General features: G+C 33.5%; 1 protein-coding gene and 1 long non-coding RNA gene across 6 annotated transcripts in view; one reads left to right on the top strand and one right to left on the bottom strand.

Moving 5' to 3' along the window:
• LOC6576318 (stathmin) overlaps positions 1 to 23,232 on the bottom strand; it is an 86,309-nt gene that overhangs the window by 33,644 nt on the left and 29,433 nt on the right. For 2 of the 5 annotated variants that reach the window (XM_002002273.4, XM_015165107.3), the window contains exons 1-2: positions 17,873 to 18,218; positions 3,107 to 3,190 (exon numbers count right to left, since the gene is read on the bottom strand). The exons of 1 other annotated variant lie outside the window; for it this stretch is intronic. In XM_002002273.4, coding sequence (XP_002002309.1) covers positions 3,107 to 3,190; positions 17,873 to 17,951 — 163 coding nt within the window. In that variant the 5' untranslated portion in view covers positions 17,952 to 18,218. Of the gene's footprint in view, positions 1 to 3,106; positions 3,194 to 17,872; positions 18,219 to 23,232 lie in introns of those variants that run through there. 2 more of the 5 variants (XM_015165106.3, XM_044009105.1) reach the window with 2 other exon arrangements.
• Positions 12,224 to 12,908, top strand: LOC122757303. Its single transcript, XR_006357279.1, has 2 exons — positions 12,224 to 12,352; positions 12,455 to 12,908. It is a non-coding gene; the product is annotated as an uncharacterized LOC122757303 (long non-coding RNA).

The raw sequence follows: 23,232 nt of genomic DNA, 5'->3' as shown, positions 1-23,232 counted from the left end.
CTAAAAAGTCAGAGTATATCCTAGTCGAGCATTCCTTGCCTCACATTACTTTCGCTAAGGGAAAACTTATCTACACAATATTCACTTCTTAGTTAATTCAAGTCTTTCTCTGCCAACACTCAATGCTCTCATCAACTTTTCTATAGCATTTCCTTATTTTCCACAAATTTTGCCCCTAATGCAAATTCAAGTACCGAGTGCAAATTCGCACAGCTAATGCACTAATTCTTTAGCTTCTCAAGGAAAACTAAGTTAAGTTAAATCAGTTTTGCCTTTCACACAAAACCCTTGACCGGGCCCCAGCAACTGTCAGCTTCAACTCGAGTTTTTCGCAAAAGCTTTTCGCACTTAAATGACTTTCTTTTCGCTGTGCTAAAAATGCTTGGCAAAGCTAAAATGCTATTAGCTGAGATTACTCGAGCGAGCGAGAGACAGAGAGCGCAAGAGAGGGAGAGAGAGACAGTCAAAGCAGGGTGACGGCATATAGCAAAATTAATGAACTCAATGTGTCCAAAAAAGCAAGTTAGAATAAACTGTGAGACATAGGCATGGAGAGAGGCAGAAAGAGAGAGAGAGAGAATATTAGATAAATGTAGAAAAGCTGACACAAAGCGCGAAAATTGGCAGATAGCCATAATGAAAATGAATGCGAAAATCTGACACTTTCACAAAAAGTTCATAAACTCTCTTTGAAATTAGTATCAAATAGGTCGCCTGTCAAGCTGAAATCGGAGATTGATTGTGCAATTCATTAAAAAAATATATATTATTACGAAATATATCAAATATCGAATAACACGCCATTTTTATCTGTTTGCTATTCAGTTCATCGTCTAGCCAGTAAATTGGAGAAATATAAATATGTTTTTATCAACCGTCCACAAATACCACAAAAACACATATATTTTAACTGAAGTCTTAATTACACCTGACCGCAGCAACAGCAACAGCAATAACAAAAGCAAATTGTAGCAACAGCTCGACTATGGAATACCTTAACCTTAAAAAAGATTCTACAAATGATTTTCTGTTTAAAAAAAATACGTTTAATAATATACAAGCAAGCAAGTAAATATGCTTCTTTATTCGTTTTACCATATATATATATTTTTTTAATTTTTTAAGGTTGATCCGTATAATTTTTTATTTTAAAAATATGCATTTTTTTGTTATAATAAATTTTCATCTTATTTATTTTTGTTTAATTTGTGAAATTTCAATGTTATAATATTTATATTTTTAAAATGTTATTTAAAAAGTTAAATATTAATTAATGTATTCATATATTACAAAATTGTATTTGAATTTGTTTTAAGTATTAAAAAAAAAAGATATATATATATATATATATATATATATAAAACAAATTCAAATACAATTTTGTAATAAATATATATATATATATATATATATATATATATATAAATAAACATCAATTTAGATTTATTTATTTATACATTATATATATATATATATATATATATATATATATATATATATATATATATATATATATATATATATATATATATATATTTATAATGTATAAATAAATAAATCTAAATTGATGTTTATTTAGCCTCAATATATTCATGCTCTTCAGAGTATCTATAAAAAGCACGACACTTTGTCCAACAATTGCCCACAGGTATCTGGCTACCTGTAAATTTCATGGGCCGCAGATAAAGCTTATTAAAACACGACCACGAAAATCTGCGCAAAGTATTTAAAATGTCGGAGCAGCCATAACAAATTATATTAATACGCAACCATGTTGTTTAGTGTGTACACACGTTTACGCCCCGTGTGGCCCTCCCAGGAGGCAAGTTTGTCAGCCAGGTGGGGCGGATCGGGCTGGGTTGGGTTTGGGTTGTCCAACAACATCTACTTCATTTAGCTTGGCGCCGGCCAGACGATTTTGACATTTTATTACCAAACAAAAGGCAACAAAAAGCCAAAGCCAAAGCCAGGCAGCGCTTCGGGTGGAACAGGTGGAGCTGAGGAGACTTTGAGCCATGACTCACTTGGCTAACAGCGTCTACCTAAACTGGATTACTCGCTGTTTGCAGGCAACTTTGTCATCCAGCATTGAGGGTAGAATTTGATGACCGTGTTGCCAGCACGTTGTTTTTTCCGCTGCTTTTGTCTTTAATAGAGTTTATTTATAATATTATATTAGAATACAAGTCTAGTTTTGTTGTTGTTGTTGCTTTTATAGCTGTCTATCAAACGAAAACTTTACATATTGCACATCAATCTAGTACCAGTTTGTAACTGTCTGTATCCTATATATTTGATCTATTCCAGTAAAAGTTGGCACATTATGCAATTAAGGGTTGAAACAGCCCATAAAGTGTGCGTGGGCATTAAAAGTAGGCTATAACAAGTGTGTTTAGGTGCTAGATAAGGTTGCCCCATAGCAAATCGACAAAGGTCAAATTTATTTTTACTTAATGTAATAATTAAGCTGACGCAAATGTGAAATGTTCATATTAATGTATATAAGTAAATATTTTGTTATTTTCTTAAATGTATTATAATTCAATATTAATTATGTATTTTTACTATTTTTCATTTTATTTAACTCATTCATTTTTATTTTAAAATCAAATGAATCAAAATGAGTTTAATTTAATTTTTTTCATATATATTTAAAGATTTTATTTATTAAATAATAATTATTATTAAAATAAACAAAATTGACCAATTTTTTATTTATTTCCTCGATTTACATTAAAAAATAAAAAAAAATATACATATACCAGAATGAGAAACACATGCTCTGACATATATTTTGTTATTTATTACTCTTTTTTTTTTTTAAATATAAAATTTTAATTATTTTTTGTTTTTATATTTTATATTTTTTATTTTTCTAATTTTTGCAATTTTTATATGTAACATTAAAAATGATTTTATATATTTTTAGATTTAAAATATTTCATATATTTTTTATTCATCTCTATTATTTTTGTTATTTTATTTTTTATTTAAAATTTATTTATTTTTTATATGTATCCTTACTAAATTTTGTATATTGCATGTTTGTTCTTTTATTTTCTTGCTATTTATTTTTTTTTATAAATATTCGGCATTTTGTACTTACTTATAAATTTGACTTTCTTGTTGAGTCGCGGCTGCTTTGAGCGTATTTTATTATTTTTCTTCATAGGCGCCGATCTTCTTGAAACTACTTTAAATGTTTTTCGCCAGTGTTGGTTAGCAATGCAAAATAGAGTTGTAAAAAGAGTTGTTGTTGCAACAGGTTAGCAAAAGAGAGCTCAACAGACTCGATGTGAACAAAAACCTTTTTTTTTTTTTGGTAACAATTCGACGTAGCAACAATTTCAGTTTTAGAGTATACACAATGTCTGTGTGATTTATCAGAAATGTTTTTATTAGTTTGAAGCACACAAAAGATAAATGTAAAATGTTAAATAAGAGACTGAAGGCATGAAAAGTTCTAAACAAATATTTGATTTTAGGCAAATGTAATAAAAGCCAGTTTTATACAAATTTCAATTAATTTATTTTAGCCAAAGTCAACAAACAAAACTTTAAATTGAATAATTTTATGTCTGAGGTCGACCATACAATATACCCTTTATAGGGTTAAAAAAAAAAAAAGATAAATGTATTTTGCTTAAAAGAAATATATAATAAATTATAAATTAGTAATTTTGAGTAAATTAAAAGGTTGGAATTAAAATCTATAATAAATCAGAATGTTATTTCTTAAATAAAAGGAAATTTTCAAATAATTCTAATTTTATTTTTAGCTAAATATTTTTATAAAAGCTATATTTATTTATGAAATTTTAGCTAAATCATTTTATTTCTATTTTTAATTAACTAAGTTTCTCTATAAATTTTTTTATATTCTTTCCTTCATCGCTTTGGCCTACAAATTGTTTTTAAAATAAGCATAAGTTCTCTTCGCTGAAGTTAAAACATTCAACTATTAAAAGCTGCTTAAAAGAAACCATTAGCATAAATTCTTATACAATTTTCAGCAGTTTGCCAAAACTAATAGACAGCTGCTTTAATTAGGTTTCTTCTTTAAGTTTTCGTTTCATGTTGTTTCATCGGAGTCAACATTTTCATTTACTTTGCTCCCTTTTCAAGGCTAAGCCACGCCTAGCTGCGTACTAATTATAAAATTATGCTTAATCTAGCATAAAAATGTTTTCGGGGGGCTCATTTAAGGTCACAGGCAATATTTCACTTGGCCGCCTCGAAGTATGCTATAATCAACGTAATTTCGTTTATCATACGACCTCGACCGATGCCGATGCCGGTGCCAGTGCCGCTGCCAGTACCAAAGAGCCGCTTTTCCATTCCTCTGCTCGGCTCCTTAATGAGCGACCAAGGCATAGACCACAGTTTTTAAGCATCTACCCCCGAGCAGTTGACACTTGTGAAAACTTTGGACAGGCTTCGATGCGTCGTGCTGTGGTCAGCACAGTTATTGGGATGACAAGTTTTAGAAGCTCGCCCAAGCCATCCACCCACCCAGCCATCATAAACATTAATGTTAATTTCTAATTAACGTTTCAGATATTGCGTCAAAGTTTACACTTCAATATACAACTGTCATTACTTGTCAAGGATAATGAAAACAGCAAACTGAAGGCAGTGCAAGTAAACAGCAAATTTCATGGTTGACCAATGTCTTGGTTAGATGTGCATGGATTCTAAGAATTTCAAATGGCTTAGCAGTATTTCACAGATAACAAGATAGATTAAATTGGCTTGGGTGTGGGAGTGTGAGGGTCAAAGCATCGTTTAAACTAACTCTTTAGACTCCCTACAGAAGCACTTGAGCTTGAATTGCACTAGGACTGGAATATGTTGAGCATGAATAAAGAATAAATTTAAAATATAAATAAGGAAAAATAAAAAAATAAAAATAAAAGAATATACATACATACATATTTATAAAAAATTAAAAATAAAAATAAAAATATTATATGAATATATAAATAATATATAATAATGTATATATAATATAGCAAATAAAATGATAACATAACTGAATAAGTAAGTATACATATATTTTTCCGTTTCTTTTTCTTCCTCAAGTATTTAATATCTCATTGAAGCAGCTTATTGTCTTACGACTCAATAGCACAACATGTTATTGAGCATAAAAATCCAATAAAAGAAGTAATTTTATACGATACAATGCAGTCTTCACTTTTTCCAGGGTATTCCCGTGTTAGTCATTTACCCCCAGCCCAGTAAAAACATTTAACTTGCCCTCAAAACTTTACTTGCTATAAGCGTAATTACCGCAAAATGACGCACAACTTTTTGTTCTCTTCTTCATTTATCCTTTCTTTTTTGCCATATGCTTCCTCTTGCTGCCTGTTTGTGCATTGCCAATAAAACTTTATGCCATTGGCCAAATATTTGCATAAAACGTCCACCCATTCCAGCCACAAGCATTCGTCGTTTATGCTTCAAACACTAAACGTGTTGTCATAAAAATTCAATGTTATTGTCAAAATACTTGGGCGTGGCTGTCACTCGATTGTTGTTCTGGCCTGGCGGAGCGACAAGTGTGACAAAAATAAACAAAAGCCCCAAAAGGGTTTCTCCTTTTGAAGGCAGAAAGACAAACAGCAACAACAACGACAACAAATAGACAAACACAAAACAACAATGGCTGCCACAGCGAGTCACAGCTGTTGACAGTCGCTGTTAAAGTAGCTAACTCGCAGTTGTTAGTTGTTGGCTGTCAGCCCTGCAGCTTCGGTCTTATATCTATGTAAATTATATACATATTTTTAAAGTCGCTTTTAGGCGCTTTTGCTAAGATTTTCATGGCCATAGGGCGTACAACAGTTTCAGTTTTCTTGCTTTAATCACAGAGCTGCAAGAGACAGACAACGCCCCTAAAAGGTTTTCCTGATAGATATGCATTCCATATGCCAAAGTCAGTTTCTCTCTCTGCCTCTGCCTCTGCCTCTGTTTCTAACCTCGCCACACAATTGTCTATGGGCTGCTCGATCTCTGTACCATTTCAACTGCTACGTGCTTCTATTTCGTTGTCTGCGCGCCTCTAATGCAATTTTCTTCTCAACTTTTGAGCTGCGAGTGCTCAGCTTCAACATTTCCTGCTTCTTCCTTTGTTGTCTATTTGCATTTTTTTTCTATATACACTCGCCTTTCTTTATGCTTTGGCTTTGGGTTTGGTGTGCGCGAAAACTACATTTTCACTTGTACCCTCTAAATTTTGGTATAAGCCACAAGGGGTTGTTCCAATAAATTGATATAAAAGTTTAATATTAATTTAAAGGCTAGAAATGCTATTTACTACTACATTTAAACATGCTTTTCTATAAGACCCAGCTATGTATTGTTGATGACATTTATGAATTATATAATTTTAAAGGGTATACAGGATTTTAACTTTGTATATCCTATACTGGGTTTTAATCTCCTATAACTTTGACATGTAAATATGTAAAAGCTTTCACTTTACAGGATATCTAGCCCGTCTGCCCATATTCCTCAATGGCTAAAGGCCGTCTCCGGTTTGTTGTGTTCCTCCTACTTGCTTATGCTGCTCATGTCAAGCTCTCGACAGACTTGTCGCTCACCCAACGATGGGGACATTCACGCTGTTAAATAATTCATGCATTCATTTCGCAGAGGGGGTGTGTTCATCCCAGCACTCATTTGCCTCTATGCACTATGGAATCAAATAACGCGAAAATGACACTGACATTTGTGCATATTGTGTTCGCGATGCGAAAAGGTCTTAAGTTTGCATTAAGGGTTAAGAAAAAGTTGCACTTTCTTTAAAAAGAAGCGCAATCAAATTGAAAATATATTCTACTGTGTATATAAAATGGTAAATATGGGGCTATGAAAACTCTCAGTTGAAAAAAGAAAAAATAAAATTAAAAAAATAAATTAAAATCTATGGAGAAGTAATAAATAGCAATTTCTCAACAATTTTTTATAGAATAGCTCGAATATAGAGCTATAATTCATTGAGATCAAACGTAGAATTCTAGCTAACGAATTCATTACTAACTAGCGAATAGGCCAATCAACTCCTTATAAAAACAGGAATACAGAGTATCCAAATTTTAACAATCTATATGCTTAACACTCTTCCACATTCAATTGCTGCAATTCATTAAGGTCAGAGCAAATGAGCGACAGTCAAGACGTTGGGGATTACGCACACAAAAAAGAAAAATAAATAAATATGAAGAAGGAAAATAAATAAAAAGGACGAACGCAACAGCTGAAATAATGAGGCCCAAAAGCTTTTCACACGTTATCTGCGAGCTGTCAGGCAGGCGGGACAGACAGAGACAGCCCGAAATGGACAGGAGGCGACGCATTGAGTGATGATGACTTTTGGGCAGAGCCCTGTCAAGAGATGTGCACAAGCACATACACAGACACACACACACATATATATATATAAATATATACTATAATTTTTTATCAACTGCGCACGCATTCAAATATTTAAGACACATACAGACGCTGAGCTGTCAGCCAATTTGTTGACCTTTTCTCTCTCTCTCTCTCACTCAGTCACCCTCTCTTTCTCAGTCAAGAATTTGACAAAAATATGCAACTTCATTAATTTGTTAGCCTCTGGATGAAAATTAAGTAATGTTATGTATGCGTCTGTTACGTGAGAGACATGCAGATAAAAGAAAAAGAGCAGAAACAAAGCCCGAGAAACAACGGAAAAAGAAAGCCCAGCTAACCTTCTCCAATGAGCAAGGAACAATGCTGGATAATATGGAAAAATGCGCAGGCTACGTGACAACTTGGCCTAAATAGTTCTAGCGCCTTTCATCCATTCCATGGCATTCCTGCCGCACAGCTGTGACCAGCCTCTGGCCACTCGCTGCTGTTTCTCGTTTCACTCCAGAACTCAAACTGAAGTTGCCAGCTGGGCAAATTTGATTAGCTTGGCTGAGGCTCAGGCCAGGCTGAGTTATATGCATTTGCTTAGCTAGCTGGCCAAGAAACTTTAATCAAGTTTTTGAGTTCTTAGATCGAATTTTAGGTAGAGTTTTAGATTGAGATAGCTGACTATGAAAAACTTTAATTTATGAAGTCATATAAATTACATTTAAATTATATCTTTAATTAAATTTAAATATTCGCGTTTTTTTTTGGCATGAATATATATATTTAATTTATTTTGGCTAATCAGTTTATTGTCATAATATGATACCAATCAAATATCAAATAAAATATCAAGCAACTCATTTAGTCTTTCCATACAAATTTATTAAAATTCCAAGTTAGAAAAAACTCTTACTAATAAAAAACAATATAAAACACAAATCTTTGTACAGAAAAAAATTATTTGTAAAATAAAAGCAGAGATTAAATTATATCAATACAAAATAGAAATAAAAGATTTACAGTAAAAAATATTATTAAATCTTTCATGTTTGGTAGAAAAAAAAAAAAAATTGTATTAAGTTTTAACTTTGTCAAACATTAATTTGCATATAAATTTATGTATTTATTATAATATATTTGTATATATATAATATTAATAAATAAATAAATAAATAATTAAAGCATATAATATTTATTATAATATATTTGTATATATATATATATAAATAAATATTTGTATATATATAATATAAATAAATAAATAAATAAAGCATATGAAATACTATTTTCTGTGGCATTTACATAAATCAGGATGGCACTATCACGCTCTGAGTTAAAAACTTTATTAATTAAATAATTAAGGTGCCATTGTAACGTCCAAGCAGTCTTCTCTAATAGAGCATTCTAGTTTTTTTAGTAGCTTTTTCTTTTCTACTTTTCTTAAACAACTTTTCAACTTTTCTGTTTGTCCCTTTTTTCACTTTCTCGAACTCGCACTTTAATACTGAAAGTTTCATTCTAATGGTAAATACTTTTTCATCTCTATTAGTCTCACTAAGTCATTTCAGTTGTTTTGTGTGCTCGAATTTCCAGCATAACATTTATAAACACACGAGTAAACTGTATAGCTAAACTTTTTATATATACACCCACATACGAATTTTTGTCCGTTTAAAAAGCAAAAAATCCTTTTTCATGTATGAGTTGAAAGGAGAAAATTACACACCAGGGACCAGAGAGCATGGACCATCCATAAAACTCTCGGCCGTCCAGCCATTATTTATGACTTTCGACTATTTTTGTTGAAATACAAGAGCAGCGCACACACAAAAGGTGTTTGCCTCTGGCAACTGAAAATACACAGGTAAATGAAAACGAAAAGAAAAACAACTGTACAGGCAGGAACATGGATGTTTCAAGCGTTGCCACAGCTTTGTCAAATTTGACAGCGCATCAAATGCCGCACACGAAAAGAAACAACTTTTCAAAAATAAACAACAGATAATGGGGCGGCCGATATTAGTAACGGTTCAACTAACTGTCATTTCCACATACTCGATCGACATATAAAAAAAAGCATATTGGTTTTATAGACTCTCAGCGAAATTTGGTAAGTGAAATATACGATTCGAAATTATATTTCCTATATATTCCTTAGTATTAAAAAAAAAACAGAATTCGGCAGATGGATATAAGTTATCCTTCATCTTGTATTTTTTTTTTTTTTTTTTTTTTTTTTTGAAAACTTAGACTTAAAACATGGATTTACATATATAAATATACGGTCCCAACTATGTGGGTGCTGAACGATTTTTCCTATATTTTTGTAGTTGGGTATATAAAGGTGATAAAAATATAGATGGATATATATAATATATAGATAAAATTTTATTTTTTATGGCTGTTGATTGTATGGTGGCAAATCGCCATATAGAAATGTTTGCTTTAATTTAGTTAGCGAGTATTATGCAGTTGGTTATGCCTGATTTGAAACAGTTTTAGCGGGTTGGTTCTATCTAAAAGCTGTATACTGTATAAAGCTTCACTATGCCGATTGGTATATAGATCCGTATCTGACTGTCTCTCTCTATCACCCTGAGTCTTACTGTCGTTTTTTCTCTGTTATCCCTCTCATCCTCCCTCTCTCTCCCTTTCGTAATATTCAATGTAAGGCTACATTATGCCATTTGTCCTCGTATCAATGTTTTTCTTAATTCACTGAAACCAGCCACAAATTAATGCTTTCAAGCTGCTGATGCCTCGCCATCTTAATAAGCTCTTCATTTCCTCTCGATACGGCTGTAGGATTTCCGCCTTGCTTAGCCCAAACAGCTTGGCCCTAATGAACTACCTGAATACTACATTCGCATCTACACAAACGTACATACAGACATACACACACAAACAAACATCGGTAAGTCAGGCATAATTTCTAAGGCTCCGCACTCGCCACTTGAGCTGCTCGTTTACATCATTTCAAGGACAACTCGAGAATGTTAATGGCTGACAAATATTTTCCTTTTTCCTTTCCATTTTGTTTTTGGGTTTTTTTTTTTTTTTTACATGTCAAGTAAAAGTCACGCAACGCATATACGATGTATGAGTACATATGTAAATATGTATGTAAGTAGATACCTACATACGTATATATGTAGAGAAATATACCGTATACGTATTTAAATATTATAATTTTCAGTCAATTTAGATCACAGCAACTGTCTAAGTGAGGGCTGCTCCTATTGGATTTTGGTTTTGGTAATTACAAGACTCCAACCCAAAAGTCGTAACGCCAAATATAATGATTAAAATGTTTTGTTAGGGTTTGAGTATTATGTTAGCGTGTCGATTGTTTGCTGGCGCCGCAAAGTCGGAAATGAAAAAAAAAAAAAAAATAAAAATACACGTCGAAATGTAGACGAGTCTTATATAACTTAGCCAGCGGCTATTAAGGTTCTATAGAGCAAACGTGTCATATACTTTAGCATATCTTAATATTTTCAGTAAGGCAATTTTTAAATTTGCAATTTAACAGTTAATCAAGTCTATTAACTATTTGAAAAACTTGCAACGACACAGGGTCCCAAATCTTAAAATCGATTAGCTGCAAATTTTGTTTCAAAAAATTATTTTGTTTCAACAGGATTTTCTCCTGGAGCTCATATAGACATATCCATATTTATTGAAATGAGTTGAGATACTGGATAAAAATATTTAACCTATGCTGCGTAAGTTGATGAGGAATATGTATTTGATATATTAAGTCTCCAGCCAAAGTAGTTTATTAGATTGAAGCAAAAATGTCAATCTTATTAAGCTAATATATTCCTTATGTGATCAACCACGAATCTTTCTATCTTCTACTCTCTTTCTCTTTCTGTCTTTTTTATTCTAGCAGTCCTAACTTTTGCATTAATAAAAAATTCGGATTTATGCCTAACACAATAGCTTTTTATTAAATTCCCAAAATTAATTTCAATCTCTTTTAAGTCTAAGCTAAAGACCTATAATTTTAGATAGCATTTGTACATTTATTATTAGAAATAAATGCATATACACTCTGCATACATGTATGTATAAATGTATCTGTGGCAATATAAGAACTTAATATATGCAGCAGAACAAATTTGTTTTTGTCACAGCAGCTGTTCACGAACATTTTGGCAAATGAAGCACATTTGCTTAGTTAATTTCAGTTCAAATGTTTCCTAATCCCACACCCCTCCTTCTCTCTTTTTCTTGCTTTCTCTGTCATTCCCTCCCTCTCTTAGCAAAGCAATTTGTGGACATTTACAACACATGTTTAGCTTTGTGGGCGGTCCTAAAGCACTCGTCTAATCCATCATCTGAAATGCCTTGGCACCACTCAGCCCCAAGTTGGCCGCAAGCTGTCGAGCCCATTTGTCTGAAAGATGCATCAAATTATATTCACATTGACCTCGGCTCAACTTCATTACAGCCTGCTGCTGCTGATGTCTGTCTGTCTGTTGCAGTCGCAATTCATCTTAATTGATTTATGCCTTGGGCTCAGATCTAACTAATAATAATCGTATATATTATGTCGAAATTATTGTATTCTAATGTAGTTAATTAATTTTACATTCAATTTTCATTTTGATTAAAGTTTTCTTTTCATTTAACTGCGCTTTTGCAATCAAAGTGAGCACTTTAATGGCTTTAGCATTACTCGAGCATTTCAAGCCCTTTACACATTCCACATTTTAGCACCGATTCAAACAATTTGCAGCGCTTCCGTTGCAGCAGCTGCAGTGGAAAAAGCATTTTCAATTGCAATTTTGTAGCTAGGAAATCTAATTTGGCAAAACCGAAAAGCAAAGTCAGCCCCACACAGTCCAAACAAACCCCAAGCCCAGGCCAGGCGAGGCTAAACACAAAGAGCACACATTCGAGTGGCAAACAGAGATAGACATAGAGAGAGCGAGAGAGAGTGAGAGAGAATGAGAGGGTGAGTGAGTGAGAGGCGAGGTAGTTGCAGTGAGACATGTTTGGCCCCAGAGCAGCGGCACTCACAATTAGTGGCGCCAAATTAAAAACCAGCATGTTTCAGCTTTAACCTTGGGCCAAAGGCAAAACGTTTGGATGTGGACTTTCTGGGCAGCTTCCCATTTCTGTGAAATCAAGATGTTACCCCATGCATACCCATGCCCCACATGCACACACACACACACACACGTACAAACGGAAGACTCGCTGTAGTGCATGTTCTGCATGTGCCTTAATTTAGACATGTGTCAAATGCTAATTGAGACATGTTTCCCTGTCAATTTGCGATAATTTCAATAATTTATAGCAGAGCAATAATAAAAATACTAAAAAATACTAAAAATACTTAAAAATTCATATATCTTATATTTGCAACAGCAATGCTAACATTTGAATTGTAATTACTATAATCACAAGTAGGGGTATAACGTAGTTGAGCAATAGTAAGAAAAAACAGTGAGAGCTTTACCTAAAATACCACCCAAATAAAAAATACTAAAAAATACTAAAAAAATACTAGATATACTGAAAAATTCTAATCTTATATTTGCAACATGTTTCAATGAATGAATTTGAGCTTACTATAATCACAAGTAGGAATATTTCGTAGATAGGCAATAGTAACAAAAACAAAGAAACTTTACCTAAAGTACCGCTCACAACTTGATAGGTGAACTAAACTAAAAATACTAAAAAATACTAAAATTGATAATCTTATATTTGCAGCAGCAAAGAATGCTGTAAAATGTATTCTACAAGTAAATTTAAGTTTGTAATTACTATAATTAATTACAAGTAAAGTATTTCGTAGTTGGGCAATAGTAACAAAAAACAATAAGAGCTTTACCTAAAATACCGCCAAAAACTTTATAGCTGGACCAAACCAAAAATACCAAAAATACCAAAAAATACTAAAAATACTAAAATATACTAAAATTGACCATCTTATATTTGCAGCAAGGAATACTAAAATGTATTCTACAAATGAACTTAAGTTTGTAATTACTTTAATTACAAGTAGGGGTATTTCGTAGATGGGTAATAGTAACAAAAAACAATGAGACCAAACAAACAATACTAAAATATACTAAAAATACTAAAATTGATCTTATATTTGAACAGCAAGAAATGGAAAAATGTGTTCAACCAATGAATTTAAGTTTGTAATTACAAAAAATGTATATCGTAGTTGAGCAATACTAACAAAAAATATTGAGAGCATTTCTAAAATGCCGCCCAAATCCTTATAGCTGGACCAAACTAAAAATACTTTAAAAAAAATACTAAAATTGATAATCTTTTATTTGCAACAGCAAGGAATGATAAAATGTATTCAACGAATGACTTTGAGTTTGTAATTACTATAATTACAAGTAAACGTATATCGCAGTTAGGCAATAGAAACAAAAAACAACGAAGCTATCCCTATGAAACAGTTATGATGCTTTGTGTTTAAAAATCACTACAGAATTTTTCTACTCTCAATCATTTATAAATTAAATCTCATTCTTCTGCTCATATAGTTAAATATATTTATTACTAAATACTATATCTTTTATTTACCCTTTCCTTTGAAATTCTTCTGCTATTTAGCGCGCATTCATTGTACCACAGATATGGTCTAAGGCAATCAATTTTCCACCAGCTGCACTTCCAGCTCATTTACTTTTACTAGTAAAACCCCATTTGAAATGTCTATTATATCTTTATACACGTGTCGAGTGCAAATTGAGCTGTTATTCTATAACCTTCTCGCCATCCAACACTCTTAATTAGGTACAGTTACGCGGCAAGATTTATAGCTGCAAAAAGGTGGGGGGAATTGTGAAAAATACCTTCGTCAATTGAAAAATTGCCCATATGCAGTGAGTCGAGAGGTTGGGAGGGTTAGATAGATGGTGAGGTAAATCAGCTGAAGAAGTTAAATGCTTTTCTTGTGCAAAACGTATGTAAGTAATTTGCTCAGGTGTTTGTCTCTCATCTTATCTTGTGTACCCCAGCAGAGGATGAAGTTGAGTATGCCTGGCTACCTTCAAGGGGGGTGTGAATCGAACAAAACAATAAAGTACATACAGAAATATATTCCCCTCTGTTTCTAAATTGCAATGATTCATTTAAAATCCTAAATTTTACTTCAGCTTTTCTTATAGTACTTCATATTTGATTATTAAGAAAAATTATGATAATTCTCTAATTCTGCACTCAATCAACATTTTTTGAAACATGGATCACAAACAATTCGCGATTTTATTTAATGTTTTTTTTTTTTAAACCAATTCTAGTACAATAATTATTTTTTAGTCATAAACAAGAATAAAGCAGCAGAATATTAGTATTTTAACTCTGACAATCTTGGATAAATCGTAAACAATTAAAGAATATTAGTAACTGATCTCTTTTATTTGTTAAATTTTTAATTAAGATCTAAAGAGTTCAACATTTATTAATTCATTCTTTATCTTTCTTTCATTTTTATATAATCCTTTCCTTGCAATGAATATGGTATATTTTCTAATTTTAAATATGCATTTAGTTTGTTTTTAAATGACTCTGCGAGGGCAGTTTAATAAGTGAATGGCTTTTTTTTCACTATTCTTTGCCAGGGTATTTCTCGTGCTTCCATTGTGTTTCTTTTTTCTCTACCTCCTCTTTTTTAACGTAAGGTGCCTGTGTCAATAAATCAATAAACGCCTTCCACTGTCAACGACATTGTATGTGTGTGTGTGTGTTTGTTTGTGTGTGCGGCTTGTGCTTGTGCTCGTTGGCCCGTGTGCATATTGCGCAATCATTTCGTAGTCGTCTGTGCGTTTGTTTGCCTCGATTATTGCATTTTAATAGCCCAATACAATATAAATAAATTCATTGGCATAACTGAATTGCCTTGTCCAGTTGTAATGCAGACATATTCCATATGCATTAATACAAAGGATGAAAGCCGTGAAGTAGAAGTAGAAGTAGAAGAAGTTGCTTTTTCTGCCGGCAACACAACAAAATGAAATACCATCAGCCGTGTTAACAAAGCATGCGGCATACGGCATGCGGCATGCGGCTCCAATTGGCATGCGGCATGACTCATCGTTGCCGGCTGACTGGCGCCAGCCATTGCGATGCCATGGCAAGGGACGCCATAAAAAAAGGCGGCAACAACAACAGCAGCAAAGAAGAAGAACAACAGCAACAGCAACAACTAGAGGCAACAAACCGTCATCCACGAAATTGTTATTGCCTACTTGGTGGCATTTAGTTTTGCCTTTCCACACACCAAAAATCAACGTCATACTCCTTGTCTTTTTGTTCGCTTTTATTGCCACGCTCTCACTCTCTCCCTCACACACGCGCTCTCTCTCTCTCCCACTCTCCCACTTTGTCGGTGTTTTGCTATCTAAAATTGATTTTCCCTACCAACAGATTTTTTTTTTTTTTTTCGTATTTTTCAGCCAGCCTTAAGCCTAAGTTCTTCATCCAGTCTTCGTTGTTGTTATTGTTGTATTACATAATTGTCTTGGGCCTGTTGATGACTTAATAGGTATCGAAGTAACGTCCTTGACTACTATATATGTATATATATTGTATATTGGCCCAGACATCATCCTGCCGGGTCCCGCTGCCATTTCGTATGATTGATGAACTCAACATTCAGTTTTTGATTGACTTCGATCTAATCGTCACTTATTCATCGAATTGCCAACGCGCAAATGTTAAACAAATGTTAAATAATATGTCGCTTATCACATATCACAAATTTGCATATGGAATGAGCATAAGCTATTGTAAGATTAATCAGATTGCATCATATAATGGATTATACTGTGTATATATGAATGAATCTATGAATAGAGTACTGTATATCTGCGAATGATCATACAACAAATATGAGCACTCAATGTTGTATATATGTATGTATATGAATATACGAATCTTATATATGAATCCTTATTTGACTATATATGAAAATTTAAAAATGAATATGATTGTAGATATGAATACAGTAATATACATAAAATCTAGTATTCGTAAATAATTACATAAGTGTATAGATATGAATAAACACATGAGTGTATTTATATGAATATATGAATGTATATGTATAGACATGAAAGAGTTTATGAATATATGAATGTTCTATACATTGTATGAATGTATGAATCTATTTATCTATGTAATATGAATATATGAGTGCACGTAAAAATATATCTGAGTGCAGGTATGAATGCATGGGTATATTAAAATGAATATAATATGAGTATATAGTTGATTGAATCTGAATACCTAAATACGAATGCATTTATATAATTATATAATGATATGAATGTGTATATGAATATATGAGTTTATTTATGAATATTTGCAATGTAAGCTAATCTAGCTTTTTTTGATCGAATTCTCATTTTATCTCAGCCCCTTTCGAATGTTCTGCATTTGACTTCAACTATTAACCATTCAGAATTGAAGTATTCTAATTGGTTTTGTCTGCATTTGAAAGGCTCCAAGCCTCTTAACACAATCAACACTCAAGCACCTGCATCAAGTGCTCAAGAAATTTCCCCAAACTCTCACCCACAAACAATCAAAAAGTTGAACGCAAAACAAATTGAATCTAATTTGACGATTCTACGACAAAGCTACAAACACAATGAAAACGAAGAAGAAACTTAAGGTCAACAGTGGAGAGAAACGGTCAAGAGCATCTAGCTCTGGGAGCTACAAATATAACGAGCTCTGGGCATAAGTTCTGATTGACCATAACTTTTTTCCAACATACGTGAGGGCACTTTAAAGTGGAATACCCTTAACTTTTATTAAGGGACAGGCCAAAAGAAAAAACCCCACAAGAATAACAAACACACAAAAGCTGAAAATTGTTTTGACCTTGCTAACAAAAAGGGGTAAACAATAGAAATGATACGAGTTGAAAGTTGACTTTTATGATTAATTAAAAAATGCCTCGAATTGTTAGCATATAGTATATCATCACATTAAATTTAGTCTAACTACTGTTGCTCCTAGTATTTCGAGCATGTATTTAAGATGAAATGTGAGCCTTTTCATTTATAGTTCATTGTCTTCTACTACTATTTAGGTTTAGCAGTATTTTTGCTACTACTTAAAGTTCTACTACTATTTCATTTATACACATTTCAATGACTTATGTAGGTTGAACTATAGCAAATTTCCCGTATAGTAGTTTTTTATGCTACTACTATTTAGGTTAGTAGTTAGTATATATGCTACTACTAAAATGTATACAATTCTCTGTTTGCATGCTTCTTGTCGAATTGTTTGCAAATTCATGAAAAATAGTTCTCATGCTACTACTTTTTGGATTTGGTAGTATTAACTACTTAGCTTTAGTAGTATTTATGCTACTTATACTATTTTTTGTTTGCATTTTACAATGCCTCAAGTCGAATTGTTACCAAAATTCTTGTTTTTGTTCAATTCAGTAGCAGTTTAGGCTACTACTATTTTCGTGTATGCTTACCCGCTGGCAAAATGCCCGGCGCACGGCATGTATGGCAGAAGCACTGCATCACCGAATCGCGTACTAATCCAATCAGCATGTTGATAACTTGTCTTTTTGACTTTTATAAACAAATATGTGTATAGAGCAGTAGATAGTAGTAGTAGAGGATATTTAGTAGTATTTAGCAGTAGTTTTCGGATATGTGAGTGTTGTCAACTAAATATTTGAGCTGCCTACTTAGGCGAGCGCAGCGCACAGTTATTACTATTTAAATAAATATTTGATTTAATATAATTGATTTAGAATTAATATTTTATTTAAATTGTCTAATTTATTCAAATGTTTCCGTTTATTTTCAGCCGCGCTAAAATGTATGCTACGATTTTTGTTGGTGTTGTGTTTTGTATTTGTTTACAAATCACGGCGGCGTATTCTTTTTGCGATTATGCTTTTGACTGCGTTATTTTTGCGTCTTGCCTCTTGCTATGGCTTTCAAGAACGACAATGACAAAGAGAAATCGACGCTAACGACAAAACGGCACGAATACGTAACGAGCGCAACGAACGACGAAGACAAACTAAATTATGTCGATGTTAATTTTTCAGCAGCAGGCGAGCAACTGACGTCGCTGACGCTGACGCCAGCGTTGACGTTGAGCGCTGACGCTGACGTCGGTGCTGGCAGCGCTGTCGCTGGCTTTGGCAAGGACAATGCATATGGCAAAAAGGACAAACCACTTTGGGGCGCAACAGAGCTGGCGGCATTCACCAACAACTCCCCCAAGACAGAACTAACCAAAAAGAGACAGAGAACGAGCTAGCCAACGCACACACAGAAAAGGAAAGAGAGAGAGAGAATGAGAGAGAACATGGCAGCAGCAGCGCGAGAGAGTAAATTCGTATATTCTAGAGGGTTGACTTCTTGTGGGAGCGAGTGCTTTTGTCCCCAAATAGCAGGGTTAAGCTTAGCTTAAAATATATATTCGTAAATTTAAAAAATAATAATAATAATAATAATTACATTATATTAATTACATTATATTATATAAAATTGCGTTACATATATTTTTTTTTCATTTTCGACCTTGCTGCGTAACCTTAATGTGCGAAATTTCGAAAGTCCATTTCGAAACATGCGCCGTGAGCAGCGCAGCAAACTTTTTGCTTCATTGTTGCTGTTGTTGTAATTTGATGGCGGCAGCAGCAGAGTATGCCTAAGGAGCTGGCAGAGAGAGAGAGCGAGTGGGAGAGTAAGAGAGCGCCTGCCACCCACAAAACGTTCAATGCGCCTAACTGTAAATGCAGTTGAGCTGAGCATTAGAAAGCCGGCTTATTACACTGTTTGAACAGCGGGTTTCGCAAATACATATATGTATGAATTAATATTTAAAAAAAAAAATAAATAAATAAATAAAAAAATAAAAATATTTATAATTTATAAAATATATTTTATACACCAAATAATTTAAATCTTATTATGGAATTAATTTTTAAAAATTTAGTTTCTTTTTATTATATTAAAAAATCGATGATGCAGGAATAAATAGTTTTTAAAAACCAATACAAATATTTATGCAATTTATATTACATAAATATTAAATGATGAAATGATATCAAGTGATTCGAAAATGATTTAAAAATATATTTTATTAAAAGTTAAAAAATTATTAAAAAAGTTTCCCAATTTGATGTATGTATTTTTCGATCAGATGCGCATTTCTAAAAAAAAAAAAAAATATTGTAGCGCATATTCCATGCTGAACCCAATATATTATATTTTCGATTGCTCTGAGCATTTGCGAATATATAAATAAATTTTTTTGCAGCTGGCAATGCTTGACAGAGAGCAAAAACGTTTAAGCCAGCTGACATGCCAACACAGCGTATGCGTAGCTCACACTCTCACACGCGCTCTCTCTCTCATACTCTCTCGCCCTCCTTCATATTGCAGCAGGTTGTTCGTCGAGTCGAAAAAAAAAACTAATTTTCGAATATCGAAAAAAATATTAACTGCAATTAAATTAGATGGCAACAGAACGAGCGACCGAGCAAATAAATAAAGCGGCGATGACTCAAAAAACGCCGAAAACACGCAGAGAGACAGTGAGCGAAAGAGAGAGCGCACACACATACGTATCCTTGGCACAGTGGGTAGTGTGAAGCTGGCGACGTGTCGGCCATACCGAAAGGCGGACAAGGATATAGAGCGGCAATTTAAATGGCAGAACGGCGCCAGTGTCGAAGCCCAAGCAGCAGGGTAATAGCCGATGAATCACAATGGGCCAGGCATAGGCCAACAAAATCTGTTGGAGTCGGAGTTGGTGTCGGAGTCGGAGTTGGAACCAGTGTGCAGCGAGTTTGAGTTGAGGTTTGAGCCGGGAGCATAGCCTGCGGGCCACACAGGCGACACTCTCTCGCCAACACACAATGCTTCATGTCTGACACAAGAGAAAGAGTAGAGAGTAGTGAGTGGAGGAGAGGAGAGGAGAGAAGAGGGTGAACACGCAGAGATGCAACGGCAGAGGCGGGAATATCATGACAGCAGCTTGTCGAAGGCATTGAAGCACACAATGCTTCTTCCTACAATATTATTTTGTTGACGTTTGTGGGCGGGCTAGCAGGGGCTGCGACCAAAGGGGTGGCGAGGCGTGTGGGGGTGTTTGGGTTACGGCTCCCGTTTTGCATTTGAATTGCTTTGGAAATCATTTGCCGGCAAACACAACGTGAATGCCGTCCCATCCGTCCGGTTGAGCAGTTTGAACTGAATGTGTCATGCCCAAGGGGGCAGCCAAAGCGGCGGACGGACATCATAATACTATACTCACCCACACACACATACACACACACACATCTATATATAGACATATATGTATGTGTGTTTTATATAATGACATCAAAAGTGTGAACATTTGTGTGTTAAACGGCCAAACGATTTAACACACAATTGTCTGTATGTGTGTGTGTGTGTGTGTGTGTGTGCTAAGTGTGCTAAAAGTATTTTAATGATTATGTTCATGTCCCAAAAAAGGCCGTGCCAAACTGAAGGTGGAAGGGGAGTGGGGGATATTAGCTTGAACAGGTGGGCAAATAGCAAAAGTCGAACTTTATGCAATAAGAACAAGAAAAAACTTACGTAAAGAGAGTTCTCTGTTTGCTGGAGCATCGGACCATAAAAATTAATTGTAAACTTACCTGAAAATATAAAAAGGAAGGGGAAAAAGAAAATTATTATAATAGAAAGATTAAATATATTTGTGTACTAAACCAAATTTATTATACATTTAGTAATGCAATAATTTTTTATTTAAAAAAAAGCATGTTAAATGAATTTCTTTATTATGGACAGCACTTATATTATTTACTACAGTTTTTATTATTACCCATTATCCTTAATCACTTGTATTCTATATATAACATTTTTGTATTACATATCATTTATTACTAACTATATTGTGAATGTGACTTAGCTGTTTAGTCATATAAGAACAAGTCTGATCGTTTGCCAAGTGACATATCTCTACATAATTATTAATTAATAATTTCGGATTTTAGAGTCAAAGAGATAATTATCTCTTTCCATCTTCATTATTATTTACTCTAAATTTGTATCCCTAGTATTCGTCCAAGTATACTCCATTTCCACACATAGCCTACTATAACGAATATTCATCTGTTTTGTCTGTCCTTATCAACCTATAATTAAATTATTATTTTTAATATAACATATACTTCTATCCTAAACATATCTCAAGTTTTGCTCTATTCCATAAATTCACTAAGGACATAGTATGTATCTAACCTATGCTTCTATAGTATAAGCATTTCACTGTGATTTCAAATACTTCACTATATTATAATTATTCCATACCATAGACATACTCTACCAATCCATATCAATTACTTCTCAACTATTTCCAAGTAAATTTATAGACTCATTTACTCATGACTATTAACATTTCCTATCATTCTTCAGCCATTCAATATCATTTGCTATCATTAACAATTTCATTTTAAGCTCTAAATACATTTAGTTCTATTACAAAATAGTTTTTATCTGCTCAACGTTCAGTTAAGTCGTTCTCTTTGCAGGCATTTGCATTCCGTTATCATTCATTACCATTCACTATCATTCATTGTCATTGTGTCTATCATTAGCTGACTGGCAATTGGCAAACATTTGCGTACATTTGCAGTTCAGGTTTTTCCTAGTTTTCAATTTCTTCTTCTTCTATTTTCATCCACATTAGCCCCACGGGGCAAGCGCTGCATTTGTTGCAGTTGAATGGCTCACTTAATTACAGCTAAGCGCTAAGTCTCACAGCTCTGCAGTCCCTCTCTCGCTCTTTCTCTCCCTCGCTCCCTCTCTTTCTGTTTAATTGAAATGCATTTCTTTCGTTTGCTTTATTCGCTCGGTTCCTCCTTCGTGTATTGCATTTAATTAAGCAACTAAACTGTTTTGCTGCCCCTCGACATTGACGATGACTAAACGAGTATTTCGAGTGCCGCAACAGCATCTCAAATCATATGCAGAATGCACACTATACTGCCCATCCCTCGTCGTCCCTCCCACACCCACTAGCTGCCCGCCCCTTTTCATAATTATGCAACACTTGAAGCGAAATTAACTGCTTAGCTTTGATATGAAAATCATAATATTTTCTTTGTTGCTTAGCACATAGCGAACAATGAGACACGCAATGTATGTTTCCACACTTTGGTCACACTACTCTCACTCTCTCGCCCTCTCTCTCACTCTCGCTCTCTCTCTTTCTCACTGTTGTTCTGCTTGCGTGCGCTGGATTGGCACCACGTGCCGCCAGCCACCCGACATGGCTTATCCATAAATTTTCGCATGTTGCCAAACCAAATATGTACATTGATCCTGAAGTGTATGTATGTCTCGCAGAGGGTTGCTCGATAAGTTGTTGAGCATATTCAAAATCAGTTGAACAGAAAATGTAAATTTTAAAACTGGCTCGGCTTCCTTGGAAACTCACTAATATTAAAAAAATTTATTTTAATATCAATACTATATCTATATAAGACTCGTATATTCAGTCATTTTATGACAAGTTTCTTATAATTTTAAATATACTTCATCAAAAAAAAAAAAAAAAATTTTTTTTAATTTCAAGATAAAAAAAAAAATTTTTTTTTTTAAATACCCTGAAAATTTTAGACAATTTAATGAGTATAAATCATATTTTATATTTAATTAAATAAAAATGCAAATATTTATTTATTTATATATTTTGAAAATAAACATAATTATTTCCAGCTTCCTCCATACATATACGAATATCTCTTGAGCCACCCTCGTTTTAGTTATTCATATGAGTACACAAGTTCTTTGTAGTTTCAGTGTCTGCTGCCGGCTG

The sequence above is a fragment of the Drosophila mojavensis genome, unplaced genomic scaffold (assembly GCF_018153725.1).
Source record: "Drosophila mojavensis isolate 15081-1352.22 unplaced genomic scaffold, ASM1815372v1 contig_36, whole genome shotgun sequence".
Lineage (NCBI taxonomy): Eukaryota > Metazoa > Arthropoda > Insecta > Diptera > Drosophilidae > Drosophila > Drosophila mojavensis.
The sequence above is the reverse complement of the archived record's forward strand: the minus strand, read 5'-3'. Positions and strand labels throughout refer to the sequence as shown.